This window comes from Phyllobates terribilis, unplaced genomic scaffold (assembly GCF_046119375.1).
Source record: "Phyllobates terribilis strain yellow unplaced genomic scaffold, ASM4611937v1 Scaffold_12__6_contigs__length_324123572, whole genome shotgun sequence".
Classification (NCBI taxonomy): Eukaryota; Metazoa; Chordata; class Amphibia; order Anura; family Dendrobatidae; genus Phyllobates; species Phyllobates terribilis.
This window is the reverse complement of record NW_027362772.1, coordinates 288,938,777-288,963,206: the sequence shown is the minus strand read 5'-3', so window position 1 is coordinate 288,963,206 and position 24,430 is coordinate 288,938,777. Positions and strand designations below refer to the sequence as shown.

General features: G+C 44.6%; 1 protein-coding gene across 1 annotated transcript; it reads right to left on the bottom strand.

The window, feature by feature from the left end:
* Positions 1-3,392: 3,392 nt before the first annotated feature.
* On the bottom strand, positions 3,393-23,511 carry LOC141171625 (zona pellucida-like domain-containing protein 1). The gene is made up of 10 exons (XM_073655296.1): positions 23,421-23,511; positions 23,065-23,291; positions 20,485-20,672; positions 18,506-18,578; positions 16,643-16,740; positions 14,437-14,523; positions 14,179-14,350; positions 13,367-13,511; positions 12,358-12,381; positions 3,393-3,571 (listed from the first exon to the last, which is right to left on the bottom strand). The coding sequence occupies exons 1-10, from the start codon at positions 23,509-23,511 to the stop codon at positions 3,393-3,395; spliced, it is 1,284 nt and encodes a 427-aa protein (XP_073511397.1).
* Between the last annotated feature and the right edge of the window lie 919 nt (positions 23,512-24,430).

The following is a 24,430-nucleotide window of genomic DNA, read 5'->3' as shown; positions in this document are numbered from 1 at the left end:
AGCAATGTGAACTGAGGTCTAAGATGGTAGACATGCAAGAAATAGGAGCATGTTCACACTAGCAAAAAGAAGCAGAACCTACAAAAGACAAAAAATATATCTCATACCCTACCATCATTATATATAAATGTAAAGCAAAGTTGCATAATAAATATAGGGTACTTAGTGAACTATTTTTGATCAAAAAAAGTATACAAGCCGTCCCACCAGCGGCAAGGTGACCCTAAATTGGGACGGTACCTATACTGTCTATATTAAAAACCTTACTGTATATCAAAGTTGAAGTAATGCATATAAAAGGGTAGACAAATAGGACCGGGTCCCAACTCCAGACCACCTAGGCCCGTGGTAAGCTACATATATACTAATCAGCTCAACAAAGGGGATGCCACACCTTTAAATTGCACAGAATGCAAACAAGACAAAAAACCAAGCAACGTGAACTGAGGTCTAAGATGGTAGACATGCAAGAAATAGGAGCATGTTCACACTAGCAAAAAGAAGCAGAACCTACAAAAGACAAAAAATATATCTCATACCCTACCATCATTATATATAAATGTAAAGCAAAGTTGCATAATAAATATAGGGTACTTAGTGAACTGTTTTTGATCAAAAAAAGTAAACAAGCCGTCCCACCAGCGGCAAGGTGACCCTAAATTGGGACGGTACCTATACTGTCTATATTAAAAACCTTACTGTATATCAAAGTTGAAGTAATGCATATAAAAGGGTAGACAAATAGGACCGGGTCCCAACTCCAGACCACCTAGGCCCGTGGTAAGCTACATATATACTAATCAGCTCAACAAAGGGGATGCCACACCCTTAAATTGCACAGAATGCAAACAAGACAAAAAACCAAGCAATGTGAACTGAGGTCTAAGATGGTAGACATGCAAGAAATAGGAGCATGTTCACACTAGCAAAAAGAAGCAGAACCTACAAAAGACAAAAAATATATCTCATACCCTACCATCATTATATATAAATGTAAAGCAAAGTTGCATAATAAATATAGGGTACTTAGTGAACTATTTTTGATCAAAAAAAGTATACAAGCCGTCCCACCAGCGGCAAGGTGACCCTAAATTGGGACGGTACCTATACTGTCTATATTAAAAACCTTACTGTATATCAAAGTTGAAGTAATGCATATAAAAGGGTAGACAAATAGGACCGGGTCCCAACTCCAGACCACCTAGGCCCGTGGTAAGCTACATATATACTAATCAGCTCAACAAAGGGGATGCCACACCCTTAAATTGCACAGAATGCAAACAAGACAAAAAAACAAGCAATGTGAACTGAGGTCTAAGATGGTAGACATGCAAGAAATAGGAGCATGTTCACACTAGCAAAAAGAAGCAGAACCTACAAAAGACAAAAAATATATCTCATACCCTACCATCATTATATATAAATGTAAAGCAAAGTTGCATATTAAATATAGGGTACTTAGTGAACTATTTTTGATCAAAAAAAGTATACAAGCCGTCCCACCAGCGACAAGGTGACCCTAAATTGGGATGGTACCTATACTGTCTATATTAAAAACCTTACTGTATATCAAAGTTGAAGTAATGCATATAAAAGGGTAGACAAATAGGACCGGGTCCCAACTCCAGACCACCTAGGCCCGTGGTAAGCTACATATATACTAATCAGCTCAACAAAGGGGATGCCACACCCTTAAATTGCACAGAATGCAAACAAGACAAAAAACCAAGCAATGTGAACTGAGGTCTAAGATGGTAGACATGCAAGAAATAGGAGCATGTTCACACTAGCAAAAAGAAGCAGAACCTACAAAAGACAAAAAATATATCTCATACCCTACCATCATTATATATATTCCCGACATATGACATATACAGTGGTGAAAATAAGTATTTGATACACTGCCAAAATTTTCCCACCTAAAAAGAATGGAGAGGGCTGTAATTTTTATCGTAGGTCACTTCACCTGTGAGAGACAGAATTTAAAAATAAAAACCAGAGAAGAAAATTACATTGCATGATTTTTACATAATTAATTTGCATTTTATTGCATGAAATAAGTATTTGATACAATAGAAAAAAAGAACTTCATATTTGGTCCAGAAACCTTTGTTTGCAATTAGAGAGGTCAGATGTTTCCTGTAGTTCTTGACCAGGTTTGCACGCACTGCAGCAGGGATTTGGCCCCCTCCTCCATACAGATCTTCTCCAGATCTTTCAGGTTTCAGGGCTGTCGCTGGGCAACATTGAGTTTCAGCTCCCTCCAAAGATTTTCTATTGGATTCAGGTCTGGAGACTGGCTTCTTGCAGAGCCACTCCTTAGTTGACCTGGCTGTGTGTTTTGGGTCATTGTCATGCTGGAAGACTCAGTCACGATCCATCTTCAATGCTCTTACTGAGGGAAGAAGGTTGTTGGCCAAAATCTCATGATACACGATCCCATCCATCCTCCCTTCAATACGGTGCAGTCGTCCTGTTCCCTTTGCAGAAAAGCACCCCCAAAGTATGATGTTTCGCCCACCACGTTTCATGGTTGGGATGGTGTTCTTGGGTTTGTACTCATCCTTCTTCTTCCTCCAAACACGGCGAGTGGAGTTGATACCAAAAAGTTCTCTTTTGGTCTCATCTGACCATATGACCTTCTCCCATGTCTCCTCTGAATCATCCAGATGGTCATTGGCTAACTTCAAATGGGCCTGGACATGTGCTGGCGTAAGCAGGGGGACCTTGCGTGCCCTGCAGGATTTTAATCCATGACGGCGTAGTGTGTTACTAACGGTAATGTTTGAGACTGTGGTCCCAGCTCTCTTCATGTCATTGACAAAGTCCTCCCGTGTAGTTCTGGGCTGATTCCTGATCTATCTCAGAATCATGTTTACCCCAGGTGCAGCACAATCTGTCTTTGTCTCCCAACATCTTTGCTACAATATCCTGTATGAGATGCATTCACAAATGTTCTGCTTGACCTCACTGGTGACCTGTTCTGCATGTACAAATATAATAAATAATAGCATGTAATTAAAAGTGGACGTGTTCTTTATAGATGGTGGTTGGGCCAATCTGCCACTGGATATGGGTGGTAGACCCTACTGTACTCCAGGAGATCACACAGCCATGCCATGCAGACAGAGATCATTACTGAGCAGCACCGACACAATCAATGGCAAAAATGATTGAACATTCGGTTCTTCCATGAAATTAATATTACTTTTTTATTTTACAAGCGATCATAAAAATAATCCTGGTTCAATATTTCATTCCTAACAAACTAGACTCCATAATGGCAACGTCATGGTACATTATATTAGATAGGAGAATAAACTTAAGATATGAATTAAAGTCAGTTGAAAACTCTGCAGATTTATTTTTGCTGCGTTCATTAGAGGAAGCGTCTATTTCCCGGTGTAGGAGAAGTTGTCCACCCCGTTCTTATTATTCTGACTCCGGAGTCGGGACATTTTGTAAAAAATTGCGCTGGCAATGGCGAGGGCGACCCCCAGCAAAGCGGCAATGATGATTCCAACGATGAGTCCCGTTAGTGTCCCCTGAAGCTGATTGACTTCAGAAACACCTGGGAAGAGAAAAGTCAAAGATTAATATTTATTGATGTGAACGCTCCGGAGCTCTCTGCCGGTACCGGAAGAGATGATGTCCTCTTCTCTGGTCACCGGACTGCTGGTACCTGTGATTTGTCGCAGCGGTCAGGAGACTAGAACGGTGTATCATCAGAAGTTTGACTTTAGAACTCATATTTTCGGTCCCTATAGTCCCACTCTTCGGCATCATCATGACGTTACTTACACCTTAGTCAGTGCCAGCAGGCTGCCTTTGTTCATCACTTGAATTAATTGAATCACAAATAAATTTAGGTTCTGGTGATTCAAAATTTCTTTGTGAAACTTTGGGTCATCGAGTTGTGAATGCCCATGCTTTACCTATCTCTTTATTCTGGCATGTCACTCTCCGCAAGAAGAAATGTGACGCCTTAGACCCCGATCAAAGGTCTCTCATATAGCCAAATCAGATCTCTTGAATTGCACTGAGGAGGGGCAACACGCTGGAACATGTGTCTGCAAACTGAGATTTTGGTTTGGCTTTTATCCTAAGTCATGTGGCTTGTTAAAGGGCCGATATTGACTATTAAGAATGTGTGGCACCCCAGGGGTCTGGTTACCACAGTAATAGAGATATTATGTCTGAGAGCAAGTGGGAGGTTTCTCTGGTCAGGAGCCCTAAGCATGCAACACGGCCCACCCAGACCTGGGACGGGAGGAATCTGCCCTTATAAACTGGGTCTGGGGCGGGATTAAGTCAGAAAGAGTTGAGTTCCAGACACAGGGAAAGTTACAACAGGAGCTCTGTAGGAGCAGGAGCGAGTGCCAGAGGCTGGAAGCTAGAAAGCTCGCCTTGGCTGAAGACACTAACCCGGACACGGAGTCCGAGGCTGTGGGGACATCCAGGTCCAGCAGCAGAATCCAACCGGCAGGGGATTCCATGTCCTCTGGCCTTAGAAACCCGAAGGCACGGTCACAAGCAAGGGACCAGCACCGCCATCGTGAAGCGAAGGCTAACGGAAGGCCCCAAGTCACCGGCCATACGGGTGAGCACCACATGGTATACTCAGGGACGTGGGCTACTTCTACCCGCATAGAGCAAGGTAGCCAGGAAAGAGTGCAGATAGTCGGGGAGGCCTACAACTCCACCTGGCCAGGGGAGATCCTGCTTGCTCACAGACTGACCAGGCCCCTACTGCTAACCAGTACTCCCGGGAGGGTCTGCTTTATACCATCAGTAAAGACCCTGAACTGCACCAGCACCATTACTACTGGGACGCTCACACCATCACTCCCATCATCCACATTAGCTGCCCTGAGGCAATACTTCTCCCGTGGGGAGTTATCCCATACTCGGCTGCGCAAACAACATCAGCCTCAGCGGTCTGCAGCGCAGCGGCGGTCCCCACTGACCGCAATCCACGGGTGGCGTAGTCGGACAATTACAATACCAATAGACTGCCACTGGTTTGACCGCCCTGGGCACGGACCGGGTCACCGGAGGACTACAACCCCCAGCGATCCGGCTCCAGGTATCCCCCTGCACAGCACAGGCCCAGGGGGCGCGTCAACTTTGGCGTAGTCGGCAGGATTTCGTGCCCGCAACCACCGGGTACTGCGTGCCTGAAAAAGACTTTTGAACTTACCTGTGGTGAAGTTTCCCGCCGTCCGGAGTCGTTTCCCACAATCCGGAGCCGATTCCCGCCATCAGACGCCATCTTGGACCGTTTCCCGCCGTCTTCTGCCTTTTTCCCGCCATCCGCAGCTGCTTCCCGCCTTCGGACTCCATCTTTGGGACGCCGCGCGGGAAGAAGAGGGGCGTGGACGCCGAAAGCGTGCGAGATCCGAAGCTCTGCCCCATGCTCCGCCCCACGCTCTGACGCTGCGCAAGGTCCTGGAAGGGAGGAAGAGCGACGCTGACGTCATCGGAGCGCAACGCCAGGTCCTCTACCCCGACGATTGACTGCAGAGCCGCGGCCTACGGAAGAAGAGCATCGCAAGGTAGGCCACGGTCCACTAGGGGGGAAAGAGGATGTCGGACACCGAGGGGAGCTCCACCGCCACACCGGCCGCCAGCGCAACCGCTGCAGCGGTCATGCCATTCACCATGCCCTATATCCCGGGGGCAACCTGGCTACCCCAGTACTCAGGGGAGTCACATACCCTGAGTGACTTTAGGGAAAGACTTGATAGCCTCTTCCAGGTATACCCCCTCACAGAAGAGCAAAAAGTGAGCATCCTGGTGGCCCAGTTAATCGGGGCAGCCCAAAGGGAGGTAAAGTCCTGGTCACCTGGGAAGAAGAGGACTGTCAGAGAGATACTAGCCCGGCTGAAAGACACGTTTGACACCCGCACCCCAGTCGAGATAAAACTAAGATTTTATGGGTGCAAACAACGGGCACATGAAAGTATAAGAGACTATGCTCTAAACCTACAAGAGGCCCTGAGAGCCATTAAGCAGGCAGACCCTGGCAGCATGGGAAATGAAGACAAGCTGTTGACCGAACAATTTATAGAGGGTCTACTGTGCAATGCTCACCGAACCCAGTTGCGAACAATGGCCTTACAGGACCCTGACCTGGACTTTGCACAGTTCAAGGACAGAGCCATCCGGGTGCTCCGAGAACCGGCACCAGGTGGCGCTGTGACCCACAGGCGCCCTGCTATCACTTATCACCAGGACGCGGCGCCCTTGTCTGCAGGGCCTGTGGGAGCTGATGCGCTGGCTTTGAACAATAACCCGGCAACAGACCTGCACCATCAGGTCCAAGAGCTGACTAAGAGTGTTGCCGCGCTAACCAGAACTGTGCAGTCTTTACAGGTCTCTTCTCCAGAAAAGATACAGCTGGCATCCGGACCGGAGGACGTCCCGTGGCGCCGACTGAGGAGGACCCCACCGGCCAGAGGAAGACCCAGCGACAGATACAACGAGGACAGACGACCCATCTGCCGCCGCTGCAATCAACCCGGACATATGGCAAGGTACTGTCATTTAAATGGGCACAACCTGGGGTAGAGGGCCAACCCCCAGGCATAAGATCATCAGGCCCATCAAACTGGCGTGACAAATACGTAGGGGGACGTCCGGTCTTGCCTGTGGTACTGGATGGCATTCCTATGAGTGCCCTACTAGACACTGGGTCACAGGTGACCACCATCCCGTACGTGCTCTTTAAGCAGTACTGGAATGACTCGGACATAACCCGCTACCCAGATGACGACCTGAGCATTATCGCCAGCAATGGTCAGCCCATGCCACAGATAGGATTTAAGGAAATGACCATCAAGGTCGGTAAAGTTGAACTGCCGGCACAAGGACTTATCATTGTGGACATTGACCGTCGCGAGGGTCACCCAGAAATCACCCTAGGTACTAACGTAATTGTAAACTGTCTTGCAGAGGTGATTCTTATTTTGCAACAGGTTGCCAAGAACGCCAGTTCCAGCCAGCAGCGTGTGCTCCAAAAAGAGATCCGGGCACTGATGAAGCGGCAACAAGTGGAACTATCTGGTGGTGAGATAGGTAGCGTGAGAATGTGTGACCCGTTCCCTATTGCCATGCCCCCAAAAAGTTAGATGATGATTTGGTGCCGGGCAGCTATTGGTCTAAGAGGTAGAGACTACCAAGCAATGGTAGAACCCGTCTACTCAGACAGTAGGCCCACCATTTTGACAGCACGGGGGGTGGTCGATGTACGCCATGGGAGGGTGCCCGTCCGCATCATCAATATCAGGGAGAGAGAAGTATACCTGCCCCGGTATGCCACGCTAGCCAAATTGTTCACCATCAACCAGAACTCTGTACAGGCCATGGAACCCTTGCCTCCATCTCAACCAGAGGAAGGTAACGGATCTAAGAAACCAATGGAGGACTGGTGTCAGCAACTGCATTTGGGTACTGACTCCACTCCCTCACACCAAAAACAGGGAGTCTATCGGGTGGTTCAAGAGTACGAGAGAGTGTTTAGCAAACACCCGCTAGACTTTGGGCGAGTAAAGGGGGTAGAACATCACATCCCAATGGGAGACCATCCTCCCATAAAGGAGAGATACCGACCCGTACCCCCTGCACACTATCAACACGCCAAGGGGATGCTAAAAGACATGAAGGAGGCTGGGGTAATTAGGGACAGCTGTAGCCCCTGGGCAGCTCCACTAGTATTAGTGAAAAAGAAAGACAACACCGTGAGAATGTGTGTAGACTACAGGAAGGTCAACCGTATCACACACAAAGATGCATACCCGTTACCAAGGATAGAAGAGTCCTTAGCTGCATTAAAATCTGCTAACTTCTTCTCTACTTTGGATCTCACTAGCGGGTACTGGCAGGTTCCTGTAGCAGAGGCGGACCGGGAGAAGACCGCATTCACCACCCCGATGGGACTCAGCGAATTTAACTGTATGCCGTTCGGGCTCTGCAACACACCAGGAACCTTCCAACGGTTGATGGAATGCTGTCTGGGACGCCGGAACTTCGAGACGGTCCTATTATACCTGGACGACGTCATCGTCTATTCCAAGACCTATGAGGACCATCTGGAACACCTGGCAGAAGTGTTTGAAGCCCTGGCGAACTATGGCCTAAAGGTAAAACCCTCAAAGTGTCATCTACTGAAGCCAAAGGTACAATACCTGGGACACGTGGTGAGTGCTGACGAAGTGGCTTCCGACCCTGACAAGATCACCGTGATTAAGGACTGGCCAAGACCATCCAGCATAAAGGAAGTGCGGCAGTTCCTCGGGTTGGTAGGCTACTACCGAAGATTCATTCCCGGTTTTACCAAGAAGGCAGCTCCTATGCAGGACCTCCTGATAGGCCAGTCCAGGAAGGCCAAAAACCAGAAGCCACCCTTCAAATGGGAAAAGCTGGAAGAGGAGTCCTTCCGCCAGCTGAAGATGGCCCTCACGGGGGATGAAATCCTGGCGTACCCTGATTACAGCCAGCCCTTTATCCTCTACACGAACGCAAGCAACATCGGGCTAGGAGCCGTACTGTCCCAGATCCAGCAGGGGAGAGAACGGGTAATTGCTTTCGCCAGCCGAAAACTGCGACCCACGGAAAGAAACCCTGAGAATTACAGCTCGTTCAAGCTAGAGTTCCTGGCAGTGGTGTGGGCAGTAACCGAACGTTTCAAGCATTACCTTGCCTCTTCCAGGTTCACCGTGTACACGGACAACAACCCGTTGACACACCTGGACACTGCAAGACTGGGTGCCCTGGAGCAGAGATGGATGGCCCGCCTCTCCAATTTTGAGTTCACAATCAAATACCGGGCAGGACGCTCCAATACCAACGCGGACGCCCTGTCCAGGATGCCAAACCTACCGGACGGAGGGGAAGATCCTGAAGAACTGGAAGAGGTCGAACTCCCTGCGTTCCACCGTCATGGGATTACCCAGTATTCCCACCGTGTGAGGGGCCAGCGAACCGCTACGTTCAACCCCTTACCCCACTACAACTGGGTGGAGACGCAAGACAGTGACCCTGCCGTCCGTCTGGTGAAGGAGATGCTGACCCAGGCTGATGCCCGCCTGGACCCAGACGCTCCGGAAGAGACCAAGCAACTGTGGACGGAAAAGAGCAGACTGTTTCTCTACAAGGAGAAGTTGTGCCGCAGAATGGTCAATTCCCGGACACATGAGCTGATCTGGCAGGTGGTGGTACCGAGACGGGACGCGGCTATGGTGCTGGAGGCCTACCACAATGGAGCCGGGCACTTCGGATGGAAGAAGCTGGAGTTCCTGCTGTGTGAACGGTTCTACTGGATAGGCATGAGAGGAGCCATTGAGAGGTGGTGTAGAGACTGTGGCCCGTGCAATCTAAGAAGAAGGGACCGTGCCAGCCAGAGGACTCCCCTGCAGCCCATCATCACCAGGCAGCCGCTGGAACTGGTCGCTCTGGACCATGTTAAACTGGCTCCAAGCAGAAGCGGGTATGTCTACGCCCTAATCATCGTGGATCACTACTCCCGATTCCTAGTGGTGGTCCCCGTCAAAGACTTAACAGCACAAACAGCAGCTAGAGCCTTCCAGCTGCACTTCTGCCGCCCACACGGGTACCCGGACCAAGTGCTGACGGACCAAGGACCAGCCTTCGAAGCGGAGGTCTTCCAGGAGTTCTGCAACCTGTATGGCTGCAAGAAAATAAGAACAACGCCTTATCACCCCCAAACCAATGGACTCTGCGAGAATATGAACCAGCTGGTGATAGATCTGCTAAAAACATTGCCCCTGGAAGAACGCAGTCTGTGGCCTGAGAAACTGCCCGATTTGGTGGACCTGTATAACCACATCCCGGTAGGTTCCACCAACTGTACCCCAGCTTACCTAATGCGAGCAAGACCTGGTAAGCTGCCTGTTGACCTGGATATGGGAGTCCTGATACCCGAGGACACCTCGCCAGAGACAGACTGGGATACAGAACGGCAGCAGCAGTACCGGAAAGTACAGGAGAGCGTCGAGCGAAGTCTCTGTCAATCAAGAGAAAGGCAGGAGAGGACTTATAACCAACATGCTCCCGCTGTTCCCCTGGTACCTGGAGAGCAGGTCTTGAAAAGAAAAAGGCGGCTCCATAAGTTGGACGACCAGTGGGAAAAGGACCCGTACACCGTACTGCCCTCAAGCCACCATAATCCAAAGGTGTACGTCATCAGCAAGGATGGAGGAGAGACCACAGCCACTGTCTCCAGAGACCACCTGAAAAAGTGTCCCGAGAAGTTGCAAAGCACGGATGAAGATCAGGAAGACCCTCAACCCGTAGCGGAAAAGGAGGAAATGATCACCACCGTACTCGGAGACTTTCCCCGGTCCTGGACACAAGTAAACAACGCTATCGTGGTGCCCGTCCTCACCTTTCTCCAGCCAGCCCCTCAAGTGCCTACAGAAGACCAGGTAGAGCTGGAAGAGCAGCCGGCCCAGGAGGCAGAAGAGTCCACACCAGTTGCACAGGAGAATCAACCCTCTGCTAGTAGTGAGCCTGCCGTGCCCCTAGTGAGCCAAAGAGTGCACAGACAGCTGCCCAGCTTACCCATAACACCTCCCACACCCTGGAGTGCAGGACCAGTTAGTGAGCTCCGTAGGTCCACTAGAGTCACTAGAGGTCAAATGCCCGCTCGCTGGAGAATCTAAACTAATGCACTGTGAATTTATCTGTTTAAATGTTTATGGTTTATGTTTGTTGCCTGTTATTAATTATGTTTCTCAGTTACCCTGCAGATTTATTTGGACTAACAGGTTAAGGACACTGGATAACCAGAACAGTGCTTGTAGATAGTTGCACCTTGGTGCCTCTTGCGAAGACGGCCGCAGAAGAGAAAACCTGTCTGGCGTGGCCTACTTGCGGCCCAAAGTAGTTAGCTCCAGCCTTGCAGCCACGCCCAGGGCCAACGCAAGGGGTTTGCTTTGGACAGGTCCCCTACTTCGCTTAAAACTTCACCTTGGGTGATATGGACACCCGGTTGCGGACACGCCATGACCTTTAAAGAACTAAAGCTTCTTGTAAATATGTTATTGTGTTATTGTTATACCCAGTATTTATGTTTCTTTAAAAAATGTGTTTAGTCCCGGAGTACTAAAATTTACTAGGGGGGAATGTGGCACCCCAGGGGTCTGGTTACCACAGTAATAGAGATATTATGTCTGAGAGCAAGTGGGAGGTTTCTCTGGTCAGGAGCCCTAAGCATGCAACATGGCCCACCCAGACCTGGGAGGGGAGGAATCTGCCCTTATAAACTGGGTCTGGGGCGGGATTAAGTCAGAAAGAGTTGAGTTCCAGACACAGGGAAAGTTACAACAGGAGCTCTGTAGGAGCAGGAGCGAGTGCCAGAGGCTGGAAGCTAGAAAGCTCGCCTTGGCTGAAGACACTAACCCGGACACGGAGTCCGAGGCTGTGGGGACATCCAGGTCCAGCAGCAGAATCCAACCGGCAGGGGATTCCATGTCCTCTGGCCTTAGAAACCCGAAGGCACGGTCACAAGCAAGGGACCAGCACCGCCATCGTGAAGCGAAGGCTAACGGAAGGCCCCAAGTCACCGGCCATACGGGTGAGCACCACATGGTATACTCAGGGACGTGGGCTACTTCTACCCGCATAGAGCAAGGTAGCCAGGAAAGAGTGCAGATAGTCGGCAAGGCCTACAACTCCACCTGGCCAGGGGAGATCCTGCTTGCTCACAGACTGACCAGGCCCCTACTGCTAACCAGTACTCCCGGGAGGGTCTGCTTTATACCATCAGTAAAGACCCTGAACTGCACCACACGTCTCTGTGATTCCTTGCCGCACCAGCACCATTACTACTGGGACGCTCACACCATCACTCCCATCATCCACATTAGCTGCCCTGAGGCAATACTTCTCCCGTGGGGAGTTATCCCATACTCGGCTGCGCAAACAACATCAGCCTCAGCGGTCTGCAGCGCAGCAGCGGTCCCCACTGACCGCAATCCACGGGTGGCGTAGTCGGACAATTACAATACCAATAGACTGCCACTGGTTTGACCGCCCTGGGCACGGACTGGGTCACCGCCACGGAGGACTACAACCCCCAGCGATCCGGCTCCGGGTATCCCCCTGCACAGCACAGGCCCAGGGGGCGCGTCAAATGTTACTTCCAATAGTTGGAACTCTTCTTCTCTGAAGAGACAATTAGACCATTACCCATTATATGTCATTGTGGCCACTTATAGCAATGCTCCTCTCTAATATTACACAGTGGCCTCCAGCCCTGAAACTTTGGTGCCCAGATGTAACTAAAAGCGCCAGGATTGTAGATGACATAAGTAGATAATATATGAGGATACTCACCGCTGGACTGACTCCCACTGGACGCTGCTGGTGCTACAAAAAGAAGGAAATTAGGGGTGATGATCTAACGATTTCACACATTTCATAAAACGATTACCTATGCAAATAGCGGACATGAGAACAGAGGACTACACCTGGTGGAAGAACCAGGAGAAGTAAGAAGATCGCCTACATTTCACATTGAGGAACGCCCTTCAGATGACCTGTCCTCAGTCCTTATATATCTGTCATAGCAAATACTTGTTCACCCCCAATATAGAAAAACTTGTGCTGCCGCTAATCTCTGAATTGTGTTGTGCTGTTCCTCAGCTTTTCCTCTTGGAAATATATTTATTGAATACCATCTTTCATTATGAGTATGATTGTGACTCAGCCTTATAACGTTTCACAGTTATGTTATATATCGAACATACAGATGTTTATCTCTAAGCGGAGATATTACAGGAATTCCTACTCCTGCTGCTTTCTCAGTCTAGAAATAGAAAGTGGTGCAATATATTATATAAATAGAGACACTTACAAGAAGGAACATTCCTCGTGTCATAGAACGAAAGGTGAAAGGAAGAAAGAAAGAAAGGAGGAGGGAAAGAAAGAAAGAGGGAAAGAAAAAAAGAGGGAAAGAAAGAGAGAAAGAAATAGAGAAAGAAAGAGGGAAGAAAAGAAAGAGGGAAAGAAAGAGAGAAAGAAAGAATGGAGGAAAGAAATATAGAAAGAGAGGGAAAGAAAGGAAGAGGAAAAGAAAGAAAGAAGGGAAGAGGGAAAAAAGAGAGAAAGAAAGAGGGAAGGAAAGAAAGAAAGAGAGAAAGAAAGAGAGAAAGACAGAAAGAAAGAGAGAAAGAAAGAGGGAAAGAGAGAAAGAAAAGAAAAAGAGACAGAACGTAGGAAAAAAGGAAAGAAAGAAGAAAAGAAATGGGAAAAAAGAAAGAAAAGAAAGAAAGAAAGAAAGAAAGAAAGAAAGAAAGAAAGAAAGAAAGAAAGAAAAAGAAAGAAACTTCTCCAATTTTCCTACCGTCATCTTTGGTAGTTATGGGGCCAGAAGACACTGTGACACTTTCCGTCGTCCCTCCTGTTGCTGATACATCCGCTGCCCTCCTCCTTCTTCCTATAGCGGGTGCAGTGGTTGCAGCGGTTGTGGTGGGCACAGTGTTACACGCCTGATTTTGCAGACAAAATACTATTTAGAGCTGGACCTGGCTTTATATGTAACTCACTATTATTGTGCTATTAATTCCAATACTTTTCACTGGTCATAGAGATAATGCTGCTGCTGATATTTAATATAAGATGATGAAATCCATCCTGCAGATCCAGCTTTTATAGTCCTCGTTGTTCCAGCGCCTCTGGTCCGTGCTGCTCACCCTGATCTACGACTCAGCAAATCCACCTCATCAGATGAGTCCATAACACCGATGGTGGATACCAGGGCCAATGAGACCCCCACAATCATGATAATAGGGGTCACAAAGTCCTCTGTATGAATGGAGCAGTATTGCACATGTGCGACTGCTGCTAGAGCTGGTGGTCGCACATGCACACTTCAGCCCCATACTTTGGGCTCAGCGGGGGTCTAGTCAGCTGGACCCACCGCGATCATGCACTTATCTAACCCATAGATAGACGATAAATGTTGCTTGTGGGACAACCCCTTAAGGTCATACATACTAGACTTGGGTCAGCCATGAATCCTATGTCAAGGATTGGAGATGTTGGCTTTCAACATGCCTGATTTTTTCTTTTCAAACAAGTTGTCAGGCAGCAGTTTAATTTTACTTATGGTGGATTTGTACTTTCTAAACCTTCCATATAATACTGCCAACCTACCTGATTAATGGCTGCACAGGTGTCAGGCTGGCACAGCCTTGTGGCGCAGTGCAGGAAGATGGTAGAAGTCGGCTGACCGCTGTGTTGCAAGAAACGGAACGTTTCAAATGAGAATTGAGCAGATTTTCCAATTCCATTGGACAATATTTTGGTCTTGTTCGCAGTGTAACACCTGAGGGGAGAAGAAAATATGAAGAACATGTATATAACGTGCTTATCCTCACATTAATGCTGCTTCTGTAACGCACGAATCCATACCCTGATAACAGAGAGAACTTGCTGGCAACGTCAGTTGTCAACAGTGGTGATGGAGTGGCGAAGCATTCATCCAGATGAACATAGAAGCTAAAAAACAAGAAAGAAAAACTTTTCAGAATAAGCTCTTATGTCTGTGTGAATGAGGAATAACTCTACACCCTACCATTGTATCCTCCAGTTTTCACCAGTGTTCCCTATGCAGGCCCTAGCTTTCATTTTTACCTAAAGAAGTTTGTTTCTAAGCAGAGATGTTACAGGAATTTCTACTCCTGCTGGTTTCTCAGTCTAGAAATAGAAAATGGTGACACAGGAAGAAACATTCCTCGTGTCATAGAAGTATATGCAGTATAGTATGCCGACTTCTCAGCGCTGAGGATTGTTGGAGATTTGGGGTCTGTCCAAACGTATGAAAAAGGGGAAAAAAAGAAAGAAAGAGGAAAAAATGGAAAGAAAGAGAAAGAGGGTAAGAGAAAATAAGGAAGAAAGAAAAAGAAATAAAGAAAGGGGGAAAGAAGCAAGGAAAGAAAGAAAGAGGGAAAGAGAAAGGAGGAAAGAAAAAGAGGGAAAGAAAGAAAAAAAGAGAAAGAAAGAAGGATGGAAAGAGAAACAAAGGAAGAAAGAAATGAAAAAAGAAGGAGGGAAAGAAAAAAGGAAAGAGAAAGAAAGAAAGAGGCTAAATAAAGAGAAAGAGGGTAAGAGAAAAGAAGGAAGAAAGAAAGAGCAATAAAGAAAAAAACAGGGAAAGAAAGAAGGAAAGCAAGAAAGAGGGAAAGAGAAAGAAAGGAAAAGAGGTAAAGAAAGAAAAAAAAAGAGAAAGAACAAAGAAAGAAAGAAAAAAAGAAAGAGGGAAAGAAGGAATGAAAGAGAAAGAAAGAAAGGGGAAAATAAAGAAGGCTAGAAAAAGGGAAAGAGAAAGAAGGAAATAAAGAAAGAAAGAGAAAGAGGATAAATAAAAACAGAAAGAAAAAGAAAGAGGGAAAGAAAGAAAGATGAACATAGAAGCTAAAAAATAAGAAAAAAAAACTTTTCAGAATAAGCTATTATGTCTTTGTGCATGAGGAATAACACTATTCCCGGTCAGTGTATCATCCATTTTTCACCAGTTTCCCTTCTGCAGGCACTAACTATCATTTTCAGTTGTCTCTGAGCTAGTGGGTGGAGACTAGCTGATATGATGTCTCCCATACACAGCACACACAGACATGAGGGATTCCTGCTCTCCTGTCTCTATGTAGCACATGTTCAGAAGCAGCAGCAGTAGTATGGGGGACATTATACAGCAGTACTGAGCAGTGTAGATGTGATTCCAACACTGGGATAAGCTACTCACTTGCTACAAAGGTACAGCATGCCCTGCCTGTCTGTCTCTGCTGTGTTAATTTTCTCCTCTTCCTCATTCCATTTACTTCAGTGGGCTGCAGTGATCTGATCCCTCAGTGAGTTGCCCATCTATCTGATCTTGAGCTATATGGATTTTCAGAGTAAGTGATGAGTTCCGAGGCAGTGGAGGAGAACGTGTGGTATATTTATTTCTCCAATAAGAAATATTCCAAAATTTCTTCTTTTTGCTTGCATTAATTATTGCTTCATTAACCCCTTCATGACATATGACGTAAACTTATGCTGCCTTTGATGCGAGCTCACACACCAAGCCCACATCTTACCCCACACACGATGGCTGATTTAATCAGTGTGAGTGGAGTGGAGCTCCTCCCATGGCTATTAACCTGTTAAATGCAGTTGTCAATCACGTCGTTCCACGCTCCCATCGTGCGTGCCCTTAACATGATCACTGGGTGCCGATGGATTGTCATGAAAGCCAGAGGTCTGTTTATGACCCCTGTACCTGTCATTACTCTTCACCTGTGAATGCCAGCCTGTGGCCGGCGTTCATGGGAGATTGTGATTTTCTTGTATGTATAGTACAAGCGTTCAGACGATTGCAGCTTCAAGTCCCCTAAAGGGACTATTTAATACGGTGAAAAGTTTAAAAAAAAAGAAAAAGTTTTTAAAAATATGAAAAAAAACAAAAGTTCAAATCATCTTCCCTTTGCCCCATTAATAATAAAACAATAAAAAATACACATGTTTGGTATCGCTGCATTCGTAAAAGTCCAATCTATCAAAGTATAAAATAAATTAATTGAGTTAGGCCAGTGAACAACATGTTATCGGTTTGGTCCATGGTCATGTGGTCATTGCTTACTTGGCAGTGAGGTTAGTGGCTATCACTTGCACATACACATGCTGTTTCAATGAGAGGGCACTGCCATTAAATAGCAGTGGAATGGTGAAGTTTTCATCCTGTAAGAGAATACACTCATATATTACATTGATATTACACTACATGGTCAAACCAAAATAATGATAGCCCCGACTCATCATTTGCAAAAAAAATTTAATCATTTTTCTTTTTTGGCTTGTGATATTCGTTGTCATTTATTGCACCAAATTCTTCAAAATGCCTCACGCTTTCCACGAATTTTGCATAAAGTCAAAAATTATTTTTGTCTTTAACTTCCTTTGTAACTTTTCAGAAAATGGAACTGAAAAAAAATGCTGAACTTAAAATCACTCAAAGGGGAGGACTGGAATACATTTCTGACAAATTTTGCTCCTTTTTTGAAAATTCACAAATGCTGAATCAGGAGAACAAAAATTGGAAACCCAAAACTCTGCCCGCAGAGACAAACTAAAAAAGGCAAACACATATAATATAGATTTCCAAAATGGAACAGATGGAAAGAAGAATATGGTGCAAAAAAAGGCTTAGAACACACAAAACTAGATTAAAAAAGGCACAAAAACAATGATGAATCGACCCGCGTGATGAAATCATGACGACATCGGAGCAGGCATAAATTTGTTGAATTTGTTTGATTACCGCTAAAATCTTTTCACTTTTTTCGCCAGTCGAGGAGGAAAAAGACATAAATGATGGCACAAATACATGGTATGTCTTAGTAAACCACAAGACTTTTGACGCACAAAGATTGTGAAGGCCCGGGGACAATTTTTCCCTTTGCTTCTACATTTCTAATAAATGTCCAAAAAACAAATTTTTATATTGTCCTTTGGGTCAAATTCATCAGTTGCACTTTTTTAAGTCACTTTCATATTTTTGTCTTTTGGTGTTAGGTGATGTTTTTGCACCAAATTTTTCAAAGTAGGACAAGTTTTACATAAATTTTTCACAAAATGAAAAATACTCTTTATTTTTGTCTTTATTTTGTCTTTCTCTGACTTTATGGAGCAAAAAGTTGCACTTTTCGCTAAAAAACGCAAAATTGATGCAGAAATTACAGACAGAACTAAAATCACTTTAGGGGGGCATGGACTAGAGAACATTTCCACAAAAAGTTAAACTTTTTAAACATCTGGTAACCCCAAAAAGTAACAATTGATAAATGAGGCAAAAATATCTCGAAATCCCAAACCTTACCTACAATGAAGAACATTTAAAGAAAAAGAAAAACAGGAAACGTGTATAAAATAGACTTCAAAAAGAGAACAAATTAAAAGCAGAAAAAGGTACAAATGAAAAATGGATGTAAAACAACAAAAAGTAGACATAAAATAAAGGAGTAATGCAATAATAAATCGGGCTCCGTGTCTCCTCAATCTCAGTTTTTTCACCATCCCTATTGCCTTGGAGCTTGGATCACAAGCAGGGCCATGCAAATGAAAAGTTAAAAACGGGTAAGAGTCCCTTATTTTTTGGGGGCAATGGGTCACTATCAAAACAGCAACTTAGTAATGAAAGTAGGAAAACTTAAAAGAGAGAAGCCAAAAATAATTTTAAAAAATGGAACAACAGTTATAAAAATAACCAATTACACGGATCATTAGAAAAGACTCAAAGACTTAAAAGGACAAAAAATATTAGATTGAAAAATAAGTTCGTCATCCCTTTAATTAAAATTGTAATTGCATTTGCACCTATTAAATTTGTCCCCAATTATCTACTGTCGGGGGGAGATCAGTTTGCAGGGACGAAAATAAATAATAATAATTTACTAACAAGGCAGGAAGAAATTTCACAAATAGATTTCGGTGGCCAAATACTTACAGTGAATAATTGCATACTCAAGGTGCTGATGAAGCTGCCGTTATTCGTGTTGACAGCAACATTAGCTGAAGACCTGGCGATAAAATATCAATATTAGTATTATTCGCTTCCACGCTGGACTTGCATTTACATCTTTTTGTCAAAATTTGCTCTAAGGATAAAATGAGAGACAGGAAAATGTATGTGCTCCAAAATTCTGGTAGAACATGCGCCCAAAAAAATTGTTTTCCATGACTTATTGTAAATTTATGATATGCTTTAGGCACTTTCTGCACCTTGTCTGACAAGTGGTGTGGGGTCTTCACCATACAAGTGGTGTGCTTTAAAGGAAATGGGCATGGTCAAAGGTGCAACACTGTGAACCCTACCAAAAAAGGGACAACATTTTGGCACAAAATGTTGATACAAATTAAGCCAACTAATGGGTGGTTTAAATTTAGACTAAAGAGGAATCAATATTATAAAGTTATCAACTAACATGAATGACTACGATAAATAAGGCGCATCTGTAGACTGTCTAGTATAAGTTTACACCACCAATTAATTGACTTACTTTGCACCAAAATATTGCTACATGGTGTCAATCGAAGCAAGGATCACCAAGCTATGACTTCCTTACTTTGGACACATAATTCAAAGAGAGCAATCACTGGAGAAGGACATCATGGTCGGAAGAATAGTAGGAACAAGGTGAAGAGGAAGACCAGCAAACCAATGGCTTGATACTGTCAAGATAACAGCGGAGAAGACCCTGGTGGACCTATCTAGGATTGCACAAGATCGATCTTCCTACAGAGTGTTTATCCTTCAAGTTGCCATGGCTCGAGTCAAAGGCCACTAAATAATTAATTGGCACCAAAATATTGGTACATGGTGTTCAATCGAAGCAAGGATCACCAAGCTATGACTTGCTTACTTTGGACACATAATTCAAAGAGAGCAATCACTGGAGAAGGACATCATGGTCGGAAGAATAGAAGGAACAAGGCGAAGAGAAAGACCAGCAAACCGATGGCTTGATACTGTCAAGATAACAGCGGAGAAGACCCTGGTGGACCTATCTAGGATTGCACAAGATCAATCTTCCTACAGAGTGTTTATCCTTCAAGTTGCCATGGCTCGAGCCAAAGGCCAATAAATAATTAATTGGCATCAAAATATTGGTACATGGTGTCACTCAAAGCAAGGATCACCAAGCTATGACTTGCTTAATTTGGACACATAATTCAAAGAGAGCAATCACTGGAGAAGGACATCATGGTCGGAAGAATAGAAGGAACAAGGCGAAGAGGAAGACCAGCAACCCAATGGCTTGATACAATTAAGATAACGGCGGAGAAGACCCTGGTGGACCTATCTAGGCTTTCCCAAGATCGATCTTCCTACAGAGCGTTCATCCATCAAGTTGCCATGGCTCGAGATTGAGCCAAAAGCCACTAAATAATTAATTGGCACCAAAATATTGGTACATGGTGTCACACTCAAGGCTACGTCCCCTTTCCCAGTTAGCCATGTCTGATTACTGCTAGGTCACAACTCACAATGCTACAAATGTAGTATTTAAGGATTCAGTATCAAATATTAGTATGTAAATTTATCCAGTTTCTTGACACACTCCAGAGACATACTAATAGGGAATTTAGGTTGTGAGCCTAATGGGGACAGCGATAATGATGTCTGTTAAGCGCTGTGGAATTAATGGCACTATATAAGCAAGTAAAATAAAATAAAATTAGTGCAGCTGTAAGGAAATCAGGGATAGGAGTCCAGTGGGCGATCTTTATCAGTGACTATCTGCAATCTCTGCTCCACCCACTGGACTCATAAGTGCTGAAGGAGAAAAGATTTAAATGAGCAAAATGCAAATTATACTGAGCATTTTCACTAAAACTATATAACAGTTCACTCAGGTTCTTTCTACTCTGTAAGACCACAAGTACATCTGGTCAACTATAAAATATATATATATATGTACTCACGTCATAAGCTCAGTATTGTTCAGGAAGTACTGAAGTGGGTAATAGCAGGAGAAACTATAATTCAGATTTGTGCTATAGGTAACAAGTGAGAAGTCTGTTATCACCGGGGTGTTCACAAAGCCCGAGATGACCACTGTTTGGACACTAGAGTAAGATTGGAAGATCCCAGATCCTGCGTTTTCCACAATCTAAAAAAAAAAGAAAAGTATTAATAAATAGTAACAAAATGTTAGAATTAATAGGAGAAAAGTGGCACAATAAGTGTTCACATTTTTTGAAAATATTTCTTATTAAATACCATTTTATTCTGAATCCTATTCCCGTCATACATAAAAGGGCAGCAGTGTTTTCTGTGTAGATTTTGGGATTCTTGACTTCGGAGTAAGCGTTCACTAACACTGGTGTATAACTCAAACGAGTGCAATCCGATAAAAAATCGGATACGTTAATCTGTGTATTTTTTCTCAGCTGTATTCAAAATGAGAAAAAAAATTGATTTCACTCCGAAATCTGATGGGTGTGAGAAAAAAAATTGCATGCCATGCAGACCGTCAGTGGCTTCTGATTTTTACGGATACATTACAATTCTGTAAGATGGGAGACTGTAAATGGTCCTGTAAAAGATTAATAGCTGCTAAGGGAAAAACTGATTATATACAGATGACAAGTGAGAAAATATCGTCCCATTCTCCTGGATGAGAATCGCACCAATTTTTTATACGCAAGTGTGAGCGAACCCTAAAGGAGGGGAAGTGACGACTGACTGAGCAGATTTCATAATTTTAGCTCAAAACATGGTGGTCACTTTTCAACTCCATTCTTCTGTTGCCCCCAATAAAAGCTAAATGTAAGATACCTTTTTTTTCCAGAAGCTCCAATAACTAAAGTACCGTTAAGTATTTTTAGATCTGAGCAGAATTGGTCTTAATAAATAAAAAGTTCATGAAAACTCTGGAGAAAACAGATATTCTGTAGTTCATTTGCAGAAATAAAGAAAATGTAGAATGCATTGGTAATTTTGGACCAAGGGTGGGGAATCTTTTTTCTGCCAAGGACTATTTGGATATTTATATCATCCTTCGTGGGCTTTACAAATTTTGCGCTAACTCTGCCCACAAAATACATCCTGACTGGAGATGAGTGGACCCGTGGAAGTTTGGGTTCTGGAATCCGATTCGAACTTTAGTCCAAAGTTCAGTTTGGGTACTAGAACTTTACCCAAAATTAAACCAGAAAGCAACAGAGAAAACAATGGAAACCCGAACTTTGGATCTGGAAAAAATTTCTCTCTCTCCGGACTTCCCCCAGAACTCTGAACATTGCACCGGACTTTGCACCGGTGTTTCGCACCGAACACTAACTGTCCGGTTTGTGGTCTCTAGTCTTGACGCTGGCACTGGTGTCAGGACGTAACCTTTTATTGCATGTTCCTCAGAGTCCAGTAGTGAACACTACATGTGCGAGCTCGTAGAGCAAGAAAAAATGAATGGGCCATCAAAATACAGCTGTCAGCACAAGCACTACCGGGAATCTGCCCGGGGGCTAGATAAAAGGTCATCAAGGGCCGTAAACAGCCCGCAGGCCTGAGGTTCCCCACACCTGTTATGGACAATGATTAATATAAGGTAACAAGGGATGGATGAAGGTTGACTAATAGTCCTTGGGCAAAAAGTTTGGTAGATGTCTCCAAACTTCTTGCCACCCTTAGGCCTTCTCTATTAGGCTATGAAACAGCAGCACCAGCTTAGACTTCAAGAACCAAAATCAGATTACAACCAAAAAAGATTGTCTCAATAGAGTACGGGTCATGATTTCTCTATAGTTTCCTGTGTACAAGAAGAGTAGAAGACTCAGTACTTGGGGATCCTTGTGAAGGTCAACATGCACTCCTCAACATTGAAATTGCACTGTAACACAGAGACGGAAAAGTTGTGGAATGGTGGAAATCACAGGATGACGACATGTTACTGATCTGCAAATGTGATTGGGGTCAAAGGGTTGATTAGTGAGGTTCCAGGTCCTGAGACCCCTATCAATTGCATAAACCAAGAGTCAGAAGAGCCCAGGGTAGTTCTCCAAGTGTAAGTTATGTGGTGTATGGACCAATGGACTTTCTAGTGAACCCATACACAGCTCTGTGTTGCTACCTAGGATAAGCTGATAACTTCTGACCCAAGGTTTGAGTGATCGTTGGAGGTCTGAGGACCTGCAACCTCATCAATCAGTATTACTACTACCCACAATTTTAATTTAAATATCCCTTGTAATAAGTCATTAGGATCTGTGCTAACTTGATACTTCATATGCCCAATGGCTCCAGTAATAATGGATACCATGACAATGTGAACAGGGCTTTCAAAGTATGGGTGGAGTTGAGGCTTCTTGGAGTGAAGTTGCAGCTGGATTGGAAAGTGGCTTGAAACTGTAAAGTCCAACTCTAGAAATTCTCCAAGTTACCACTAGCCCATGAATGATAAAAATGGCATATTTTGAGACTGTGCTAGTTTTTTATTTGACATACTTGCTCAACTGGTAAATAGTGGAAGAGCTACATATGTTATAATGCTTTACAATACCTACCGTAATGCTATTCCCGCATGCATTTCCTGTTGTGTCATTAATTGGAAAAACAAATTTTACGACTGGTGGGTCTATTGTAGTATCCAGTGTTCCATTGCAATTAAGCAAGGTGTTTTGTCCATTGAGAGCCAAACTGTTAGGGTCAAACTCCGAAAACTGAACTGGACAGGCGTTGATGGTCAACTCAATGGTGGATGGACCACAATTAACCCCAATGTCACTGTTCACTGAAGGAGAGACAAAGTTACCAATAGGATGCAATATCTAAATATTGTACAGATTTTAACATTGGAGTAAAATTGAGACAACACGACCAGGTAAAATCACAGAGATTTATAGGCGGAAACAAAACTAACCTGGATATCGATTATATAGGGATGAGCAGTTTAACCTTCCAAGACATTGTTGCCCGGCTAAAGCAAGAAGAAGAACCACAATTGTAATCATCATGCCTGCAAGAAATGGAAACCCAATATTATGAGAATATTGAACTCAGTATAGATCAATCTATAAGGGTCTGACTTCAAAGAAGAACAAAAATATTTCTACATAAAACGAAAAGGTGGTGGCAAAAATGTTAACGGAAAGGTAGAGTCAAAGGTGGAACACTGGGTGACTTAGACTTCACTTTCATGTATCCACCAATTATTTTTCTTCTTCAAGATGGTAGTGAAATCGATCCTGGCTTTTGAAACATCAGATCGTCCAAGAAAAAATGAGAAAATGTTGCAAACAGCATTTTATAATCCAGTATACACAAAAGTGATGCAACAACTGATAGGTGGTAGATGTTAGATGATGATGGGGCTACTGATCACTAGTGTAGGGGACCTGAATTCCTCCCCACCAGTGATGTATGAATGGCAGCATAACTAATCTATTGTCATGCACAGCGTGGGAAAGATTAAGTGCAACACGAAGGGATGAGGGGAGGGTGGCCCAAGCGCTAGGAAAAGGGGGATAGTGGAGACCCCTAGGCAGATCTAATATCACCCTACCTGTCCTACCATCCCTATATTGGTTCCACACCAATCGCCGAACAGGAAACCTAATGCCTGTATATCCCTAGAGCTAGGTCCTAGATAGGGAGGGGGGGTGAGCACTGGTTAGTCCCCACTATAAACTAAAGACAACAAGGGATACAAACAAAGGGGGGGAAACTTTTCTTGAGCAGATACCACAGAGAAAACACCAAACGTCTTCCAAGGGCACCAGAGAGGAAGCTAGCCGATTGCTATTGCTCCAAGCCTTCGCAAAAGAAAATGAGAATATCCCCGGCGACTCCCTGAAGCAGACTGAGAGTTTATAAATACCCAGACCAGGGTGTGTCAATCAGAGCAGGAAGGAGGTTGCCACTGGGTCCAAA

Coding starts and splice junctions, on each gene's coding strand:
- LOC141171625 (XM_073655296.1), bottom strand. CDS start 23,511: ATGATTACAATTGTGGTTCTTCTTCTTGCTTTAGCCGGGCAACAATGT. Junction 14,524..16,642: donor GCCACTAACCTCACTGCCAA/GTAAGCAATGAC, acceptor CTTGTTTTTTAG/CTTCTATGTTCATCTGGATG. Junction 3,572..12,357: donor CAGTGGGAGTCAGTCCAGCG/GTGAGTATCCTC, acceptor TTCTCTTCCCAG/GTGTTTCTGAAGTCAATCAG.